Below are 14305 nucleotides of genomic sequence, written 5' to 3'. Positions count from 1 at the left end.
CTTTGGCCATTGAGACTTAGATGACTAGCCGCTGAATATCGACATATGTCTTGGCCATCCAAAAATAGACCAGAAATTCAGTGCTGGTGGCAAGATACAGTGCCAGCACTGTATTTCTGGAAATGCTGTGGATTGCAAGAGATTGCCAGTGATCTCCCACAGTCTATATTTAAACAGATTTTAATGATGAAAGCGAGAACATTACCTATAGCCAAGGAAAAATAAAAACCCAGTTCAACACTCACAGCATTATAGTTCAAGAGGTCAACATATTTTTTTTCATCAAAAGATTTTACAATAAAACAAGCTAATACCATACCCCACCTAGAACTCCCCCCTATTATAAGTAGGTTGAAACAACTTCTACTGATAACTGCACCGAAAAGTGCACAATAATCAAGTGTTCCGTGCACTCCTGGTCATCAGAATATATATGTTGATCTCCCACAGTCTAAACATTTACCTATTTGTGCTCATTGAATTCTGGACAATTTTCATAAGACATTAAAAAAGCTACTTGAAAATCATCTACCCTTCCTGCAGGTAAAAGTTTGCACTGATGGGCTTTCTGTAGCTGTCAGCATCAATTGTTTTGCTTTGACTGTAGCTACTCTTTGCTGGCTTCCTCAAAAAAAAACACCAAAAAAACACCTTCTGCCCTAGGAGATTGCCTGATCTTGCCTAATAGCTGGGCTGACCATGCAAGGAGCATTAGGGGGAGGGAATAAATATGAACTTTTGCTTTGGTTCTTAGCCTGTTGCAAGCTGTACAGATGGCTTAAGAAATCACTGTCTGGCTGGAAAAAGGGCCAGTGCAGAAAGTGTATGAAGATATTGGTACAGGGTCAGTATGACAACCGTATATAATTTTATGGGGGGGTCTGATGAAGAGAGGTATTCTACATATATAACACCAGAGCAAATCATATTAAAGATATTAGCTATTGACCCCTGTGAATCCTGATGCTGAGCACTGAAAAAAAGCTGAATTTTCACTTACCAGACAAGAAGTCTGTTCCTGGGCACTTATTACTTGAATCTCAATGCCTTTTTCAGGTATGTCTTTGAACAGTTTCATAATCTCATCCACACCCAACCATTTGCAATCTGTGCCTTCAACTGCAACAATATAGTCTCCTTCCTTCAGTCCACTTAACTAAAAAAATATTTTACATGTTAATATGAGCATCCTCATTCCTCTCCCCCATGTTTTCATGCTGTTTAAAAGACGGTAAATAAAAGGGCCAATTTTGAAACAGTGATTGATTCACTATATTTTTTGCATGCAAATGATTTGCACGGAGCCTCCTGCCCACCGAACTTATGGCAGGAAGAATGCCTGGTCCCCTCCTGCAATCGGCCCCCTCCTCCCCTGCCTGCCCACAGCCAGACAAACATCCCCCCCCCCTCCCAACAAACACCTGCGCTTAGAAATATGGCATCGGCCCCTCTCCTCCCCCCCCTACAAAAACAAATGGCAGGAGGGATGACCACTCCCCCCTGCTGTCGAAACCCCCCCCACCGGTACCTATAAATTGGGAGCAGGAGGGGTGGTCAGTCCCTCCAGCTCCTCTGGCCTTTAGTGACGCAATGCGGGCCTTAGGCCCCACCCCATATGATGTACCGTGGAGGGGCTTAAAGCCCTGATTGGCTCAGGCTACCGATTGAGGCTATAGTTTTATTCAAATTCGCATCTATTTGCATTAAATCGATCTTCGGTATGTCCCCAGGTTACCTTGTTTCCCATTTCTGGAAGTGACAATGCGTCGGTACACTAATGCTAATGAAAACACTGAATGTACTTACTCACGGGTAAGAGGGTGAAGAAAAATATATGAAAAAAGATTTTAATGTATAGTGTGTTCTCTTTCCATTGATGTGATTAAACTATACTTAATTCCTTTTTCCCCCAAGTTTTTCTTTACTATTTCATCTTTTTTTTCTCTTTTTTTCTACTAATGTCTTTACTTTCAGATGAAAATTCAATGATGATCCTTCAATAAAAGGTACTCCAATCTAACTTAAGATTTAAACCCTCCGGTTCCTCACTGTTTAATTTATGAATCACTACAGGGTGAAACTGAAAGAAGCCAAGAGAGAGATACATCTAGCGGAAGAGCAAATGGCTAGAAATGTAAAAATGGAAGACAAAAATTTTTTCAGATATATTAGTGAAAGGAGGAAGATGAAAAATGGAATTGTTAAACTAAAAGATGCTGGGAACCGATATGTGGAGAGTGATGAGGAAAAATCAAATGTGCTAAACAAATACTTCTGTTCTGTGTTCACAGAAGAAAATCCTGGAGAAGGACCGAGATTGTCTGGCAAAGTTACACGAGAAAATGCAGTAGATTCTGCGCCATTCACGGAGGAAAGTATTTATGAGCAACTTGAAAAACTGAAGGTGGACAAAGCGATGGGACCAGACGGGATCCATCCCAGGATACTAAGGGAGCTCAGAGAGGAGCTGGCAAGTCCTATTAAAGACTTGTTCAACAAATCTCTGGAGACGGGAGTGGTTCCTGGGGATTGGAGGAGAGCGGATGTGGTCCCTATTCACAAAAGTGGTCACAGGGATGAAGCAGGAAACTACAGGCCGGTGAGCCTCACTTCAGTTGTTGGAAAAATAATGGAAGTGTTGCTTAAAGAAAGGATAGTGTACTTCCTTGAATCTAATGGGTTACAGGATCCGAGGCAACATGGCTTTACAAAAGGTAAATCGTGCCAAACAAACCTGATTGAATTTTTTGATTGGGTGACCAGAGAGCTGGAACGAGGACATATGCTAGATGTAATTTACTTCGATTTCAGCAAAGCCTTTGATACGGTTCCTCAAAGGAGGCTGTTGAACAAACTTGAAGGGCTGAAGTTAGGAACCAAAGTGGTGAACTGGGTTAGAAACTGGCTGTCGGACAGACGCCAGAGGGTGGTGGTTAATGGAAGTCTCTCAGAGGGAGGAAAGGTAAGTAGTGGAGTCCCTGTTCAATATGTTTGTGAGTGACATTGCTGAAGGGTTAAAAGGAAAGGTGTGCCTTTTTGCAGATGATACTAAGATTTGTAGCAGAGTAGACACCAAAGAGGGAGTGGAAAATATGAAAAAGGATCTGCAAAAGTTAGAGGAACGGTCTAGTGCCTGGCAACTAAAATTCAATGCAAAGAAATGCAGAGCAATGCATTTGGGGATTAATAATTGGAAGGAACCGTATATGCTGGGAGGTGAGAAGCTGATATGCACGGACGGGGAGAGGGACCTTGGGTGTCTGAAGATCTAAAGGCGAAAAACAGTGTGACAAGGCAGTGGCTGCTGCCAGAAGGATGCTGGGCTGTATAAAGAGAGGCGTAGCCAGTTGAAAGAAGAAAGTGTTGATGCCCCTGTACAGGTCATTGGTAAGGCCCCACTTAGAGTATTGTGTCCAGTTTTGGAGACCGTATCTGGCGAAGGACATAGGAAGACTTGAAGCGGTCCAGCGGAGGGCGACAAAAATGATAGGAGGCTTGCGCCAGAAGACGTATGAGGAGAGACTGGAAGCCCTGAATATGTATACCCTAGAGGAACGGAGGGACAGGGGAGATATGATTCAGACGTTCAAATACTTGAAGGGTATTAACGTAGAACAAAATCTTTTCCAGAGAAAGGAAAATGTTAAAACAAGAGGACATAATTTGAGGTTGAGTGGTGGTAGATTCAAGAGCAATGTTAGGAAATTCTACTTTACGGAGAGGGTGGTGGTTGCCTGGAATGTGCTCCCAAGAGAGGTGATGGAGAGGAAAACGGTGACTGAGTTCAAAGAAGCATGGGATGAACACAGAGGATCTAGAATCAGAAAATAATATTAAATATTGAACTAAGGCCAGTATCGGGCAGACTTGCACGGTCTGTGTCTGTATATGGCAGTTTGGGGTAGGATGGGCTGGAGAGGGCTTTAATGGCTGGGAGGGTTTAGATGGGATAGAGTAGGTTTTAACGGAGATTTCGGCAGTTGGAACCCAAGTAAAGTACTGGGTAGAGCTTTGGATTCTTGCCCAGAATAAGAAGAAAAAATTTAAATTGAATCAGGTTGGGCAGACTGGATGGACCATTCGGGTCTTTATCTGCCGTCATCTACTATGTTACTATGAATCCAAAACTGCTCTGCTTGCAAAAAACATTGGGATCTGTTCATACGGCCCTCTTCAATATGATCAACTACACAACAACATAGATCCGTAAACCTATGGTTGTGCTCCAAACAGTGCATAACTAAAGGGGCTTGCAATCTGTTGTTAGATAAGCAACTCTTGTGTTCTGTGACTCATGTCTTAAAAGAACGTGTGGTTTGGCCAACATAGATTTTTGAGCATGAATATATAAACACAAACTACGAACACAGATGTACATGATGTAGTGTGTTTAAGATTAAAAACCTGTCCCATATGGGGATGTAAAAAGACGTTCGTGAGTTCCAGAGTCACTTGACAAGTCAAACATTCGCCACATTTATAATGGCCTGCGGGAAGAGTCTGAGATTACCTGTAAGTAAGTACATTCAGTGTTTTCATTAGCGTCAATGTACCGACGCATTGTCACTTCCGGTCATGATGACAACAGACCGGGAATATTCAAATACTCTGTGTAGCTATCTTTGGATGCAGGAGACGTGTTCAGAATTCGGATTAAAAGATATGTTTTGTTGGTTTTTATTGAAACCTTGAGAAGATATACATGGGTCCAGTTTTAACTTTAAGTTTCTGGTTCCAGTTTGATCGGATACACCCTGAGGCAGCTAAATTGTGAAACGCTGGCCATCGTTGGTGTACCGATCAACAGAAGCTAAGTTGAAAATTTATTTTTTCATCTATCTTGGATGTCTTCTAAGCCATTTAGAACACAGTACAGTGCTTATTTCATTTGAAGGAGGTTTTTTAGCCAGTGAGGTGAACACTCCATCACCGTTATTCCACCATTGTGAAGGTGGGAGGGCCCTTGTCTGAGGCTTTTTCCTCCGTTTGAAAATGTTCATTCAACCTGTACTGTGTCATCAATACACCATCTGACATAGTGCATCTTACCATTGTGAAAGTGTTTGGTAACACAGTTACCGACAGGTCTGCAGCAGTCGGGTTTTAGGATAGTAAAACCCGATTCAAAATAGCAAAGCAAATGTTAGTGAATTAATTCCTTGGCTATTTTGCATGGGTTGGATCGGATCAGATAGCACGCAGTGGGCCGTTTAGTGAATCGAGTCTGTAGCGGCGATCATCGCTAAACCTGTGAAACGATCGCCAACTTTAGTGAATTGGGGCCATAGTGAGGGGAAAACCCCTAATCCCTCACAAGAACATTAATGTGGAAGTAGCAGAAAAGGAGACAAAAGATTAGCGACCACCCACTAACAGTTGAGGACATTGCTGGAGCTATTTGACCCACAGCAAATGGCCTATGAGAGAGGAACTTTGTGACTGGATTGTGAACTATTTTAAAAATAAAAAACCAAATACAAAAAAAAATTAAAAATGATCCTTCTTTAAATGGGTCACACACCAGATGTTATATTAATAGGTCAATTCATCATCTCTCTCACATAAAATTTAAAGAACAAAGATTATGCTTCCCCGACAGTTTAAAAATGGCCCATTTAGAGAGGTCACGTGAAGTCATGCTCGGCGGAGGACGCTGAGTGCTTCTTCTCCGGCCACCAACCCGTAAAATTCCCGTCTGTTTGACTCCCTTTCCTCCCGTGCGGCACGATCCAGTGTCTGAACGCCTCCAGCATTTAGCTGTTTTTTTTAGTTTTGTATGTATGCCGCTGGATGGCGTCTAAAACACAGCACAAAGATAAGGATCGCAGCTGTGTTTTGGACGGCAAGATGGCGCTTGCCTCGAGTCCCGCGGGCCCTCCCATCATGTCTTCCTGGGTCTCCGAAGTGACAGCGGAGGTTATGGCAGCCATGGAATCAGTGCTGGACCAAAAACTGCAGCGTCTTGATTCGAAGCTGGAGACCTTGCAGGGAGCCGTTGAGGGAGCCGTTGAGGGAGCGAGTAGGGACCTGGCCCAATTCAGCAGCGGGTGAGTGCAGTGAAGGGCCGCGTGGGAGGTGTGGAAACCCAGCAGGCTGCACAGCTTCGTGGCTTGAGGGCTCTGGAGGATCGCCTGGAGGACCTAGAAAACAGAGCCCTGTGTAATAACTTACGATTTATAGGGCTCCCAGAATCTCTGCCTGACCTAGAACTTCACGCCTTTTTTGAACATTAGCTGCCCTCGTCCCTGAACCTTCCAGAGAGCCTTGGGCCGTTGCGGGGTGGAAAGAGCCCACAGGCTGGGAGCCAGGCTGGGGGAGGACGCCCTACCTAGAGTGATTATTGTGCGCCTGTTGAATTTCGCTCATAAAACTACAGGCTCTTCATGGAGGGCGCCAGCTGATGCACGAGAATCACAGGATCTTATGCTTTCAGGATTATTCCACCAAGGTGGTACAACAGTGTCGCCAGTTTAGTCCTCTCTGCTCTCGCCTCTTTGCCCGCACGATCCGGTTTGCTCTTCTGTATCCCGCAAAACTTATATATAAAACTTATAACTTCTGTATCCCGCATCTCTTATAATGGCTCTACCAGTTTCTACGAGACCGTGCCTGCAGCCTGCCGGCTGGAGGAGACCGAGAGTTTGTCTTTTTCAACGGCCCCTTGATTTCTGTAGTGCTTCTTGGTAGCTTTTTTGGGGGGGTCTGTTTTTGGATTCTGGCTCGTGGGCCCCAGTGGAGGGCTCTGGACTGGACTCTCTTCAGTTGCTGGGGCTCTTTGAGACTCTTACCTTCTTGGTGGCTGGTGGAATGACAGTGGACTGTTTCCTTGCCTATTGGACATTTACCTGAGCCCTGCGGCAGACCCTGTGTCCAGGAGCTGGTTGGTTGTTGGTTTCGGGCTGCTGCTTGCGACTCTGCCTCTGGGGCCGGTACCCCATCTTTTCTGCAGCCCAGCTCTCAGCTGCTCTGGACCTGAGGGAACGCATCCTTTCTTTCCTGGACCTGTCCGGATGTGGTTGGTGCATCGAGCCATGGACTCTAGCTGGGGAGTGCTCTTGAGGCCCAGTTTTGCCACTGTCAATTGGTCGGGACTCCTCGGACTGCTTGGAAGGCTGCCATGTCCCTGCCGGGGGTGGTGACTGCTTTGAGCCCCAATGTGGGAGCCCAGTGCCTCAGCTGGGGGATTGATTGTGTGAGCCTCCGGAAGTGTTTTGGCTGGTTCTGGCCTGCTTCTGTGGATGCTGGTTGATTGTGATGGGACGTCTGGTGTGGTTATCTGTGGGGATGTGATGGGTTCTGAGTGGTGCCTGGTTCTGTTATATTCTGGTGTGTTTGAGCTGTGTTTGGGTGCATGTGGGCCTGGTGTGCCTGTTGGGTGGGGGGTCTCCCTTTGGTGGGCGTAACCTATGTTTGGCTACCTTGGGGGTCCCGGGGTTGGTGTTCTAGGTTGTTTCATGCAAGGTGGCTTCTTAATTCTGGACATTAGGGATTGGGTTGGGGGGATGTCCTATCGTGACTGGTTCCTCAGGAAGGAACCCTAGGTTTCTTTTGGAAGGGATTGGTAGTTTGGGTATTCTGGGTTTGGTGTCCAGTTGGGTTTGGGAGGTTGGGGGGGATTGCTTGGGCTGGGAGGATTTGGTAGGGGAGGGTGGGATGGGGTTGGGGGGTGGGTCCTTTTGGGTACTGCGGTACTACTGGCTTCCGTGGGGTTGACTCACCACGGGGGGGGGGGGGGAGCGAGCTGGGATGCCCCCTCTCTCTCTGTGGAAGGACATTTTCCTTTGTGGATTTTTTCCTGTTTCATTTCTATGTCCCTTAAACTGTTTTCTTGGAATGTGGGGGGTATTCATTTCCCTATCAAGAGGCAAAAGGTGCTTCTGCAACTTCGACGAAACTGAGCTGACGTAGCCTTTTTACAGGAGACGCATTTGCTACTAGTGAACATGCGAAGCTCCGCACTTGGTGGGTGGGAGCGGTCCTGGATTTTCCAGCCAAGGGTAAGAAAGCTGGAGTGGTTATATTGGTGGGCAAGCATCTTCAGTTAGTGGTTCATGATACCGTTAGTGACCCTTTGGGTCGGTATATTCTTGCTTCTGTTAGTTTGAACTCTACCCCTTATATTTTATGTAATTTGTATGCACCAAATAGCCAGGGAGCGGGGTTTTTTCACCATTTCACTGATCTTCTTTCTGTGTATGGGGATGTCCCCTTGGTGGTGGGTGGTGATTTTAATGAAGTAGCTGATCCCCTTTGGGACCGCTCGAGGGGTTTGGGGAGGGAATCTCATAAACCTGCTACCGGCATTGCTATCTTATGCGACTCTTTGGACCTGGTGGACGCCTGGAGAGCCCTACATCCCCTGGAAAGGGATTTTACTCATGTTTCCCGGGCCCACGTGTCATTATCTCATATTGATTATATTCTACTCTCGCGTTTTCTGTTTTCGGAGCTCCTTGATTTAAAGCTCGGTCCTATCGAGATCTCTGATCATGCGTGGGTGACGGTTTAGTGGCAGCTCTGTCCATTGACTGGGGCCCCCCGGGGGTGGCATTTCTCTAGTTATCTCTACAGGATAGTAAGTTTCATGCTCATCTTGCAGCTCAGTGGCGTTTGTTCCAGGAGACTAATGCGGCTCATTTTGATACCCCGTCATTGGTTTGGGAGACCACGAAGGCTGTTCTTCGGGGAGAGATCATCTCTTATGTTAGTTTTCAGGGTAGGGCGCGTCAATGGGAGTTGCTTCGCTTGGAACGTCTGGTCTCGGCGCTGTGTCGCCGCTATGGTCATACGCATACTCTTGATGATCGGGCCCGGTTACTGGAGGCCCAATGCTCACTTAATTCTCTTCTGCATCAAGCAGCACGGTGGTCTATGGAACTCTACTGATTTCACCTTTACCGTTTTGCTAACAAGAGTAGTAAGCTTTTAGCCAAATTAGTGCAACAGAGAGGTAGTTCTTGCATTGCTACCCTGATGGCGCGGGGAACTGAGGTTGTGCATACTGATAAGGATATAAATCGGATATTTCGGGATTTTTTTGCACAGCTGCATTCCATTCCTGCTGACCCCCGGTTGGATGGGGGACTTATATTTGTTGGGCCACGTTCTTCCGACACTTTCGGCAGCGGCTAGAGAGAGGTTGGAGAATGTGTTCATGCCGGAGGAGATCGAGCAAGCGATTCAGTCTAGTGCTTTGGGTAAATCTCCTGGGTCTGATAGCATGCGTAGTGAGTTTTATAAGATCTTAAGGGTGGACATTGCGCCTCTGTTGGCTTCAGTGTTTAACGCGGTATTGATCTGGGATGCTACCTCAACATTTGAATACAGCCCAAATAATAGTTTTATTAAAGCCGGGAAAGGACCCGCTGCACCCTGAGTCGTATAGGCCCATTTCTTTGCTGAACTTTGAGGCCACGCTTTTTGCAAAGGTCTTAGCGAATCGTTTGGCATTGGAATTACCTAGTCTCATTTCGGACCAGCAGGTTGGTTTTGTGAAGGGGCGAGCTATCGCAAAGAATCTCAGGCGTATTCTGGCATCCTTGGAACGGACAGCCCAGGACTAGCTTCCTTCCCTGGTGATTAGCTTTGATGCTGAAAAAGCCTTTGACCAGGAGGATTGGGGTTTCTTATTTGTGGTCCTGTGAACTTATGGATTGGGCCCTTGGTTTATTCAAGCTGTGCACACCCTCTATGCCGATCCCCAGGCACGGGTGTGGACGAATGTTTTGTCCGATTCATTCCCTATTTGTCGAGGCACCCGCCAAGGGTGCCCCCTTTCACTCTTGTTATTCATTTTAACCCTGGATCCTCTTATTCGGGACATCCAGACAAACCCAGAGATCTTAGGGATGGTGGTTGGGGTTCATCATTTTAAAGTGGCGGCCTTTGCGGATGTCCTTTTGGTATATCTGACTGATCCTCAAGCCTCCTTGCCTGTTCTTTTGGAGAGTTTTTAGGAGTATGGGGACTTTTTGGGCTTTCGTTTGAATCACCACAAGTCGGAGATTCTTGCTTTTCCGAACTCTCTCCGGGTGGACTGAGGCCCCGGGTTCCCTTTGTGCTGGGCCGATTGTGCCTTTCGTTACCTTGGTATTTAGTTGTCGGTGGATGTTCGGGCCTTGTATCGGTTGAATGTAGATTGTTTGTTGACTGAGACTAAAGTGCTCCTGCCTTGCTGGATGAATCTTCCTCTCGTTGATGGGCCGTGTTCACTTATTTCGCATGGTTATCTTTCCTATGTGGTTATATCAGTTACAAACGCTTCCCTTGTTTCTTTTGAAGAAAGACCTGGCCAGTCTTCAGCAATTGGTTCTCTCCTTCTGTTGGGGGGGTAGGAAAGGTAAGATGAACAGCACTTTTCTTTATGGCTGGTCCATGGGTGGCTTGGGGCTTCCCTCAGTTCACCTTTATAATTTGGCCTGTTTGCTCCGCCATGTACGGGACTGGCTCTTTGCATGTTCTCAATTCACGAAGGTTGCCTTGGAGGCTGACTATTTTTTTCCTTGGGCATTGCCTTATCTATTACATTGGGATGGGAAGCCACAGTTGGGTCTTGGGGCTCATACCTGTCTGGTTCAACCTCTGCGCAGGGCTTGGCGGTGTGTATTGAGGTTTTGGGGCCACTCTTACTCTAGCTCGGTTCTCTTGCCCATGGTGGGCAATGCGGCCTTTTGTCCGGGCCAGGATAATGTGATTTTTAAACGTTGGGCGCGGAAGGGGCTTTGCAATTTGGGGCATTTCCTTCAGGCGGATGGGAGTCTTTCTCCTTTTCCGGCTCTTCACACGTCCTGGTCCCTGAGTGGCTTGGATCATTTTGCATATAGGCAGTTTGCTCACTATGTTGCTACTCTGCCTAGGGATTCCCTGCAGCACGCTTTTCTAGTTACCTTGGAGGAATTTTTTTTTGACGATAATTGGGACTGGCTCTCGGTGTCTCAATACCATCGTCGGCTGGTGGCTCTGCAGCCGTGGAGGGACTATCACTACATTCTGTCTCTGTGGACTCGGGACTTGGGTTGCCGCCCTCGGGTTGCATCCTTGTCTCCATTGGTGCAGCAAATACCACAGGTGGTGCAGAGCGCTGAGCTCCAGGAATGTCAATTTTGGATCCTTCATTGGGGTTATGTTTCTCAGAAGCAAGCCTTTCACTTTGGGTGTGTCCCTACCTCTACATGTTTGAAGTGCCACCGGGTTGATAACTCTTTGGCACATGGTCTTTGGTCCTGCGCAGTCATTGCTGCCTTTTGGCTGGAGGTTCGTTATTTGCAGACCCTGGTGGGCTATGCACTTCCCTCTCAGGTGGAGGGGTCCTCTTTTTGGCTACGGGTTTTCTGGGTGGGCTCTCTGCTGGCGATTCTTTACTTATTAGCAAGGGCTATATAGTGGGTAAGAAATGTATTCTACATCATTGACTCTAGGACTCCCCACCCACCTTTTGGTTTTGGCGCAATAAATTCCATCTGCTCATGGTCTGGGAATCCTTGTCAGCTCGGTTTTCTCGTCCTCGTAGTAAGCTTTTTTTGTCCGTTTGGGCACCTTATTTGGATACTCTTTCCCCTCTGATTAAAAGCCAAGTTCTTAACCGGTTGCAGAAGCCAGTGGTGCCCATGTTGTAACACGGGGGGGGGGAGTGGTGGGGGGGGGGCGGCTTCTCTTGCTTGGTGGGACTTGACCAAGTCTGGGTATAAGAACCCAACCCGGACTCTACCGATCTCCGCCCGTTTGGGTGGTTTGCTGTTGTTTCTGTTACTGTATTCTGTAGCCTGAAAATGTTATTGAACTTGCTCTGTTTGGCCTTTATCGTTTAATAAACTGTTTTGGGGAGAAAAAAAATGGCCCATTTAGATTTAATTTCATGTGATTTTTTTGAATAAATTACTATAGGACAGCATCAACAAGAGGCAGAGAAGCTGAAACATTTCTGAGTAAAATAATAAGAAAGGGAAACTGTACTTACAGCTGCAGGTCCCAGTGAATCCAAACCATAAACTTGCACAGGTGAACCCCCTTTCAAAGTAAATCCCAGCTGTCCTTCTGCACTTGATACATGAATACTTCGAGGAGCTGACCACCTCTGCTTGGCTGAAAATATGGACAGTGGTCCCTGTAGGGCATTAAAAAAAATTATTTTTATTTATATTTGCTATACTACAAACTCTGTACTGTAAAGTGGTTTGGAGTCTAAGAAATCACAGTAGGAAAAGAACACCAATTTGTAGATAGGAAATGTAGCATAGGAAAAGAATGTCGATATGTTGGTAGGAAAGTAGCATATCACTCATTCATAGAAACATGATGGCAGATAAAGGTCAAATGGCCCATTCAGTCTGCCAACCAGAGCACCCACTATCTCATCCTTTCCCTAAGAGATCCCATGTGTCTGTCCCATAATTCAGCATGTAAATGTGGAGTAGAACACAAGAAGTTTGTCGGGCATTTTCTCTTCATTCCAAGTTTTAGTTATCAGCATTAGGGTTTTTTTATCCTTTCTTTCTTATAAGCATTTTAAAGACTGAAAATACAGTGTGTGCAAAAAATTTGGGTACCATGCCAAATTTGCATTTTTCAATGAATCCATAATTCAGGGATGCCCTCATTTTTTGGGCTTGTGAGCTACTTTTAAAATGACTAAGTCAAAATGATCTACCAACAATAAAATTTTTCAAAACACACTGTACACAAAGCACACTGTACACAAAGAACACTGTACACAGAGATTTTTCAAAGAGGTCAAGGCAGATGACTTTTAAATATGCAATGTCACCACAGTTAACAACTATACAAAAATAGACAAATATACCCCCTCCCCTTTTACTAAACCGCAATAGCAGTTTTTAGTGCAGGGAGCTGCACTGAATGCCCCGTGCTGTTCCCGACGCTCATAGGCTCCCTGCGCTAAAAAACGCTATTGCGGTTTAGTAAAAGGGGCCCAAAATGCAAACTATAGACAGCAGATATAAATTTTCAAAACGGACACATTTTTCCTACCTTTGTTGTCTGGTGATTTCATGAGTCTCTGGTTGCACTTCCTTCTGACTTTGCATCCTTCCTTTCATTTCTTTCTCTCTCCCTGCCCCCATTTCTGTCTTTCTTTCTCTCTCCCTGCCCCCCCTTTATGTCTTTGTCTTTCTCTCTCTGCCCCCCTTTCTGTCTTTCTTTCTGTCTGTCTCTCCCTGCTTCCCTGATGCCACAAAAGCAGCGCCAGGCCCACATGCCTCACACCCAACCCCCCCGACGTCAATTCTGACGTCAAAGAGGAAGTTCTAGGCCCGAACCTCCTCTCTGACGTTAGAATTGATGTCAGGGGGGGGGGAGGGAAGGGGGGAAGGCTTGTGGGCCCAGCACTTGTGTAGTGGCCTGGGACAGATATGGGAAAATGCTTGTGTACCTGAATGTAAACCATTTAGGCTATAAGTACTAAAATTAAATAATACTAAAAATAAATAATATATCAAATCACCCATAAGTGGTAATACTGATGTGTTGCTCTCCTTAGCAACATGATTCACCTAAGGCATATTCTGCAGCTTATGTCTTTATAAAGTTTTATAATCTATTGTAAAGTTTTATAATCAGCCTCATATTCATATTTGTACTGCGTCTCTACTATCACCAAGGCCATATCTGTTTCACCCATAGCCAAAATGAGGGCATCAAATACCACACAGATAGTATTATGCATCATCTACCTAACTTACTATAGATGCCAGTGTAACGATGAAAGACCCCCTGAACAAATCCCAATCCACATCTCCTGGCAAAGGCCACTCAAACAGTCAAAACCAACTCCCTCTCCTCAAACCCTTTTTAACTGCTCAGAACTCGGTCCTTTTCAAATACCCGCAGTAAACCCTAAATATAAAGCATCCAAACAAGACCAAAAACAAAAAAAACTTAAAACAACTGAAACATATTGAAACCCCCACCCCCAAACAATACAGGAACTTCAATGGATACTATCTCAACGCCCGGTCGGTGAGAAATAAGGCACACATCATACATGACTGGATAGAACACAAAAACCCGGACATCATATTCCTAACTGAAACATGGATGATCTCAGACACAGATGTCATTATGAAGGAAATGTTACCGCAGGGCTATAAAATCGTCCCAATAACTAGAAGCTGGAAAAGAGGAGGGGGGCCTAGCGATAATCCTTAAATGCTACTTTGACTTCACCAGAATGAACTCAAAAATCACAGAAGATCTGGAAATCATCACCTGCAAGATCACCAAACCCGAACTGGAAGAATCTCTAATAGCCACACTATTCTACATCCCCCCCAATAAATGGTCAAGTGCA

At 45.7% G+C, this 14305-nt stretch overlaps 1 protein-coding gene across 2 annotated transcripts in view; it reads right to left on the bottom strand.

Moving 5' to 3' along the window:
* Nucleotides 1–14305, bottom strand: part of RHPN2 (rhophilin Rho GTPase binding protein 2) — a 119471-nt gene that overhangs the window by 1959 nt on the left and 103207 nt on the right. For both annotated transcript variants that reach the window (XM_033943394.1, XM_033943393.1), the window contains 2 exons: nt 11957–12103; nt 1001–1156 (listed from right to left, as the gene is read on the bottom strand). In XM_033943394.1, coding sequence (XP_033799285.1) covers nt 1001–1156; nt 11957–12103 — 303 coding nt within the window. The remainder of the gene's footprint in view (nt 1–1000; nt 1157–11956; nt 12104–14305) is intronic.

Source organism: Geotrypetes seraphini, chromosome 4, assembly GCF_902459505.1.
Source record: "Geotrypetes seraphini chromosome 4, aGeoSer1.1, whole genome shotgun sequence".
Taxonomy (NCBI): Eukaryota; Metazoa; Chordata; class Amphibia; order Gymnophiona; family Dermophiidae; genus Geotrypetes; species Geotrypetes seraphini.
The sequence above is the reverse complement of the archived record's forward strand: the minus strand, read 5'-3'. Positions and strand labels throughout refer to the sequence as shown.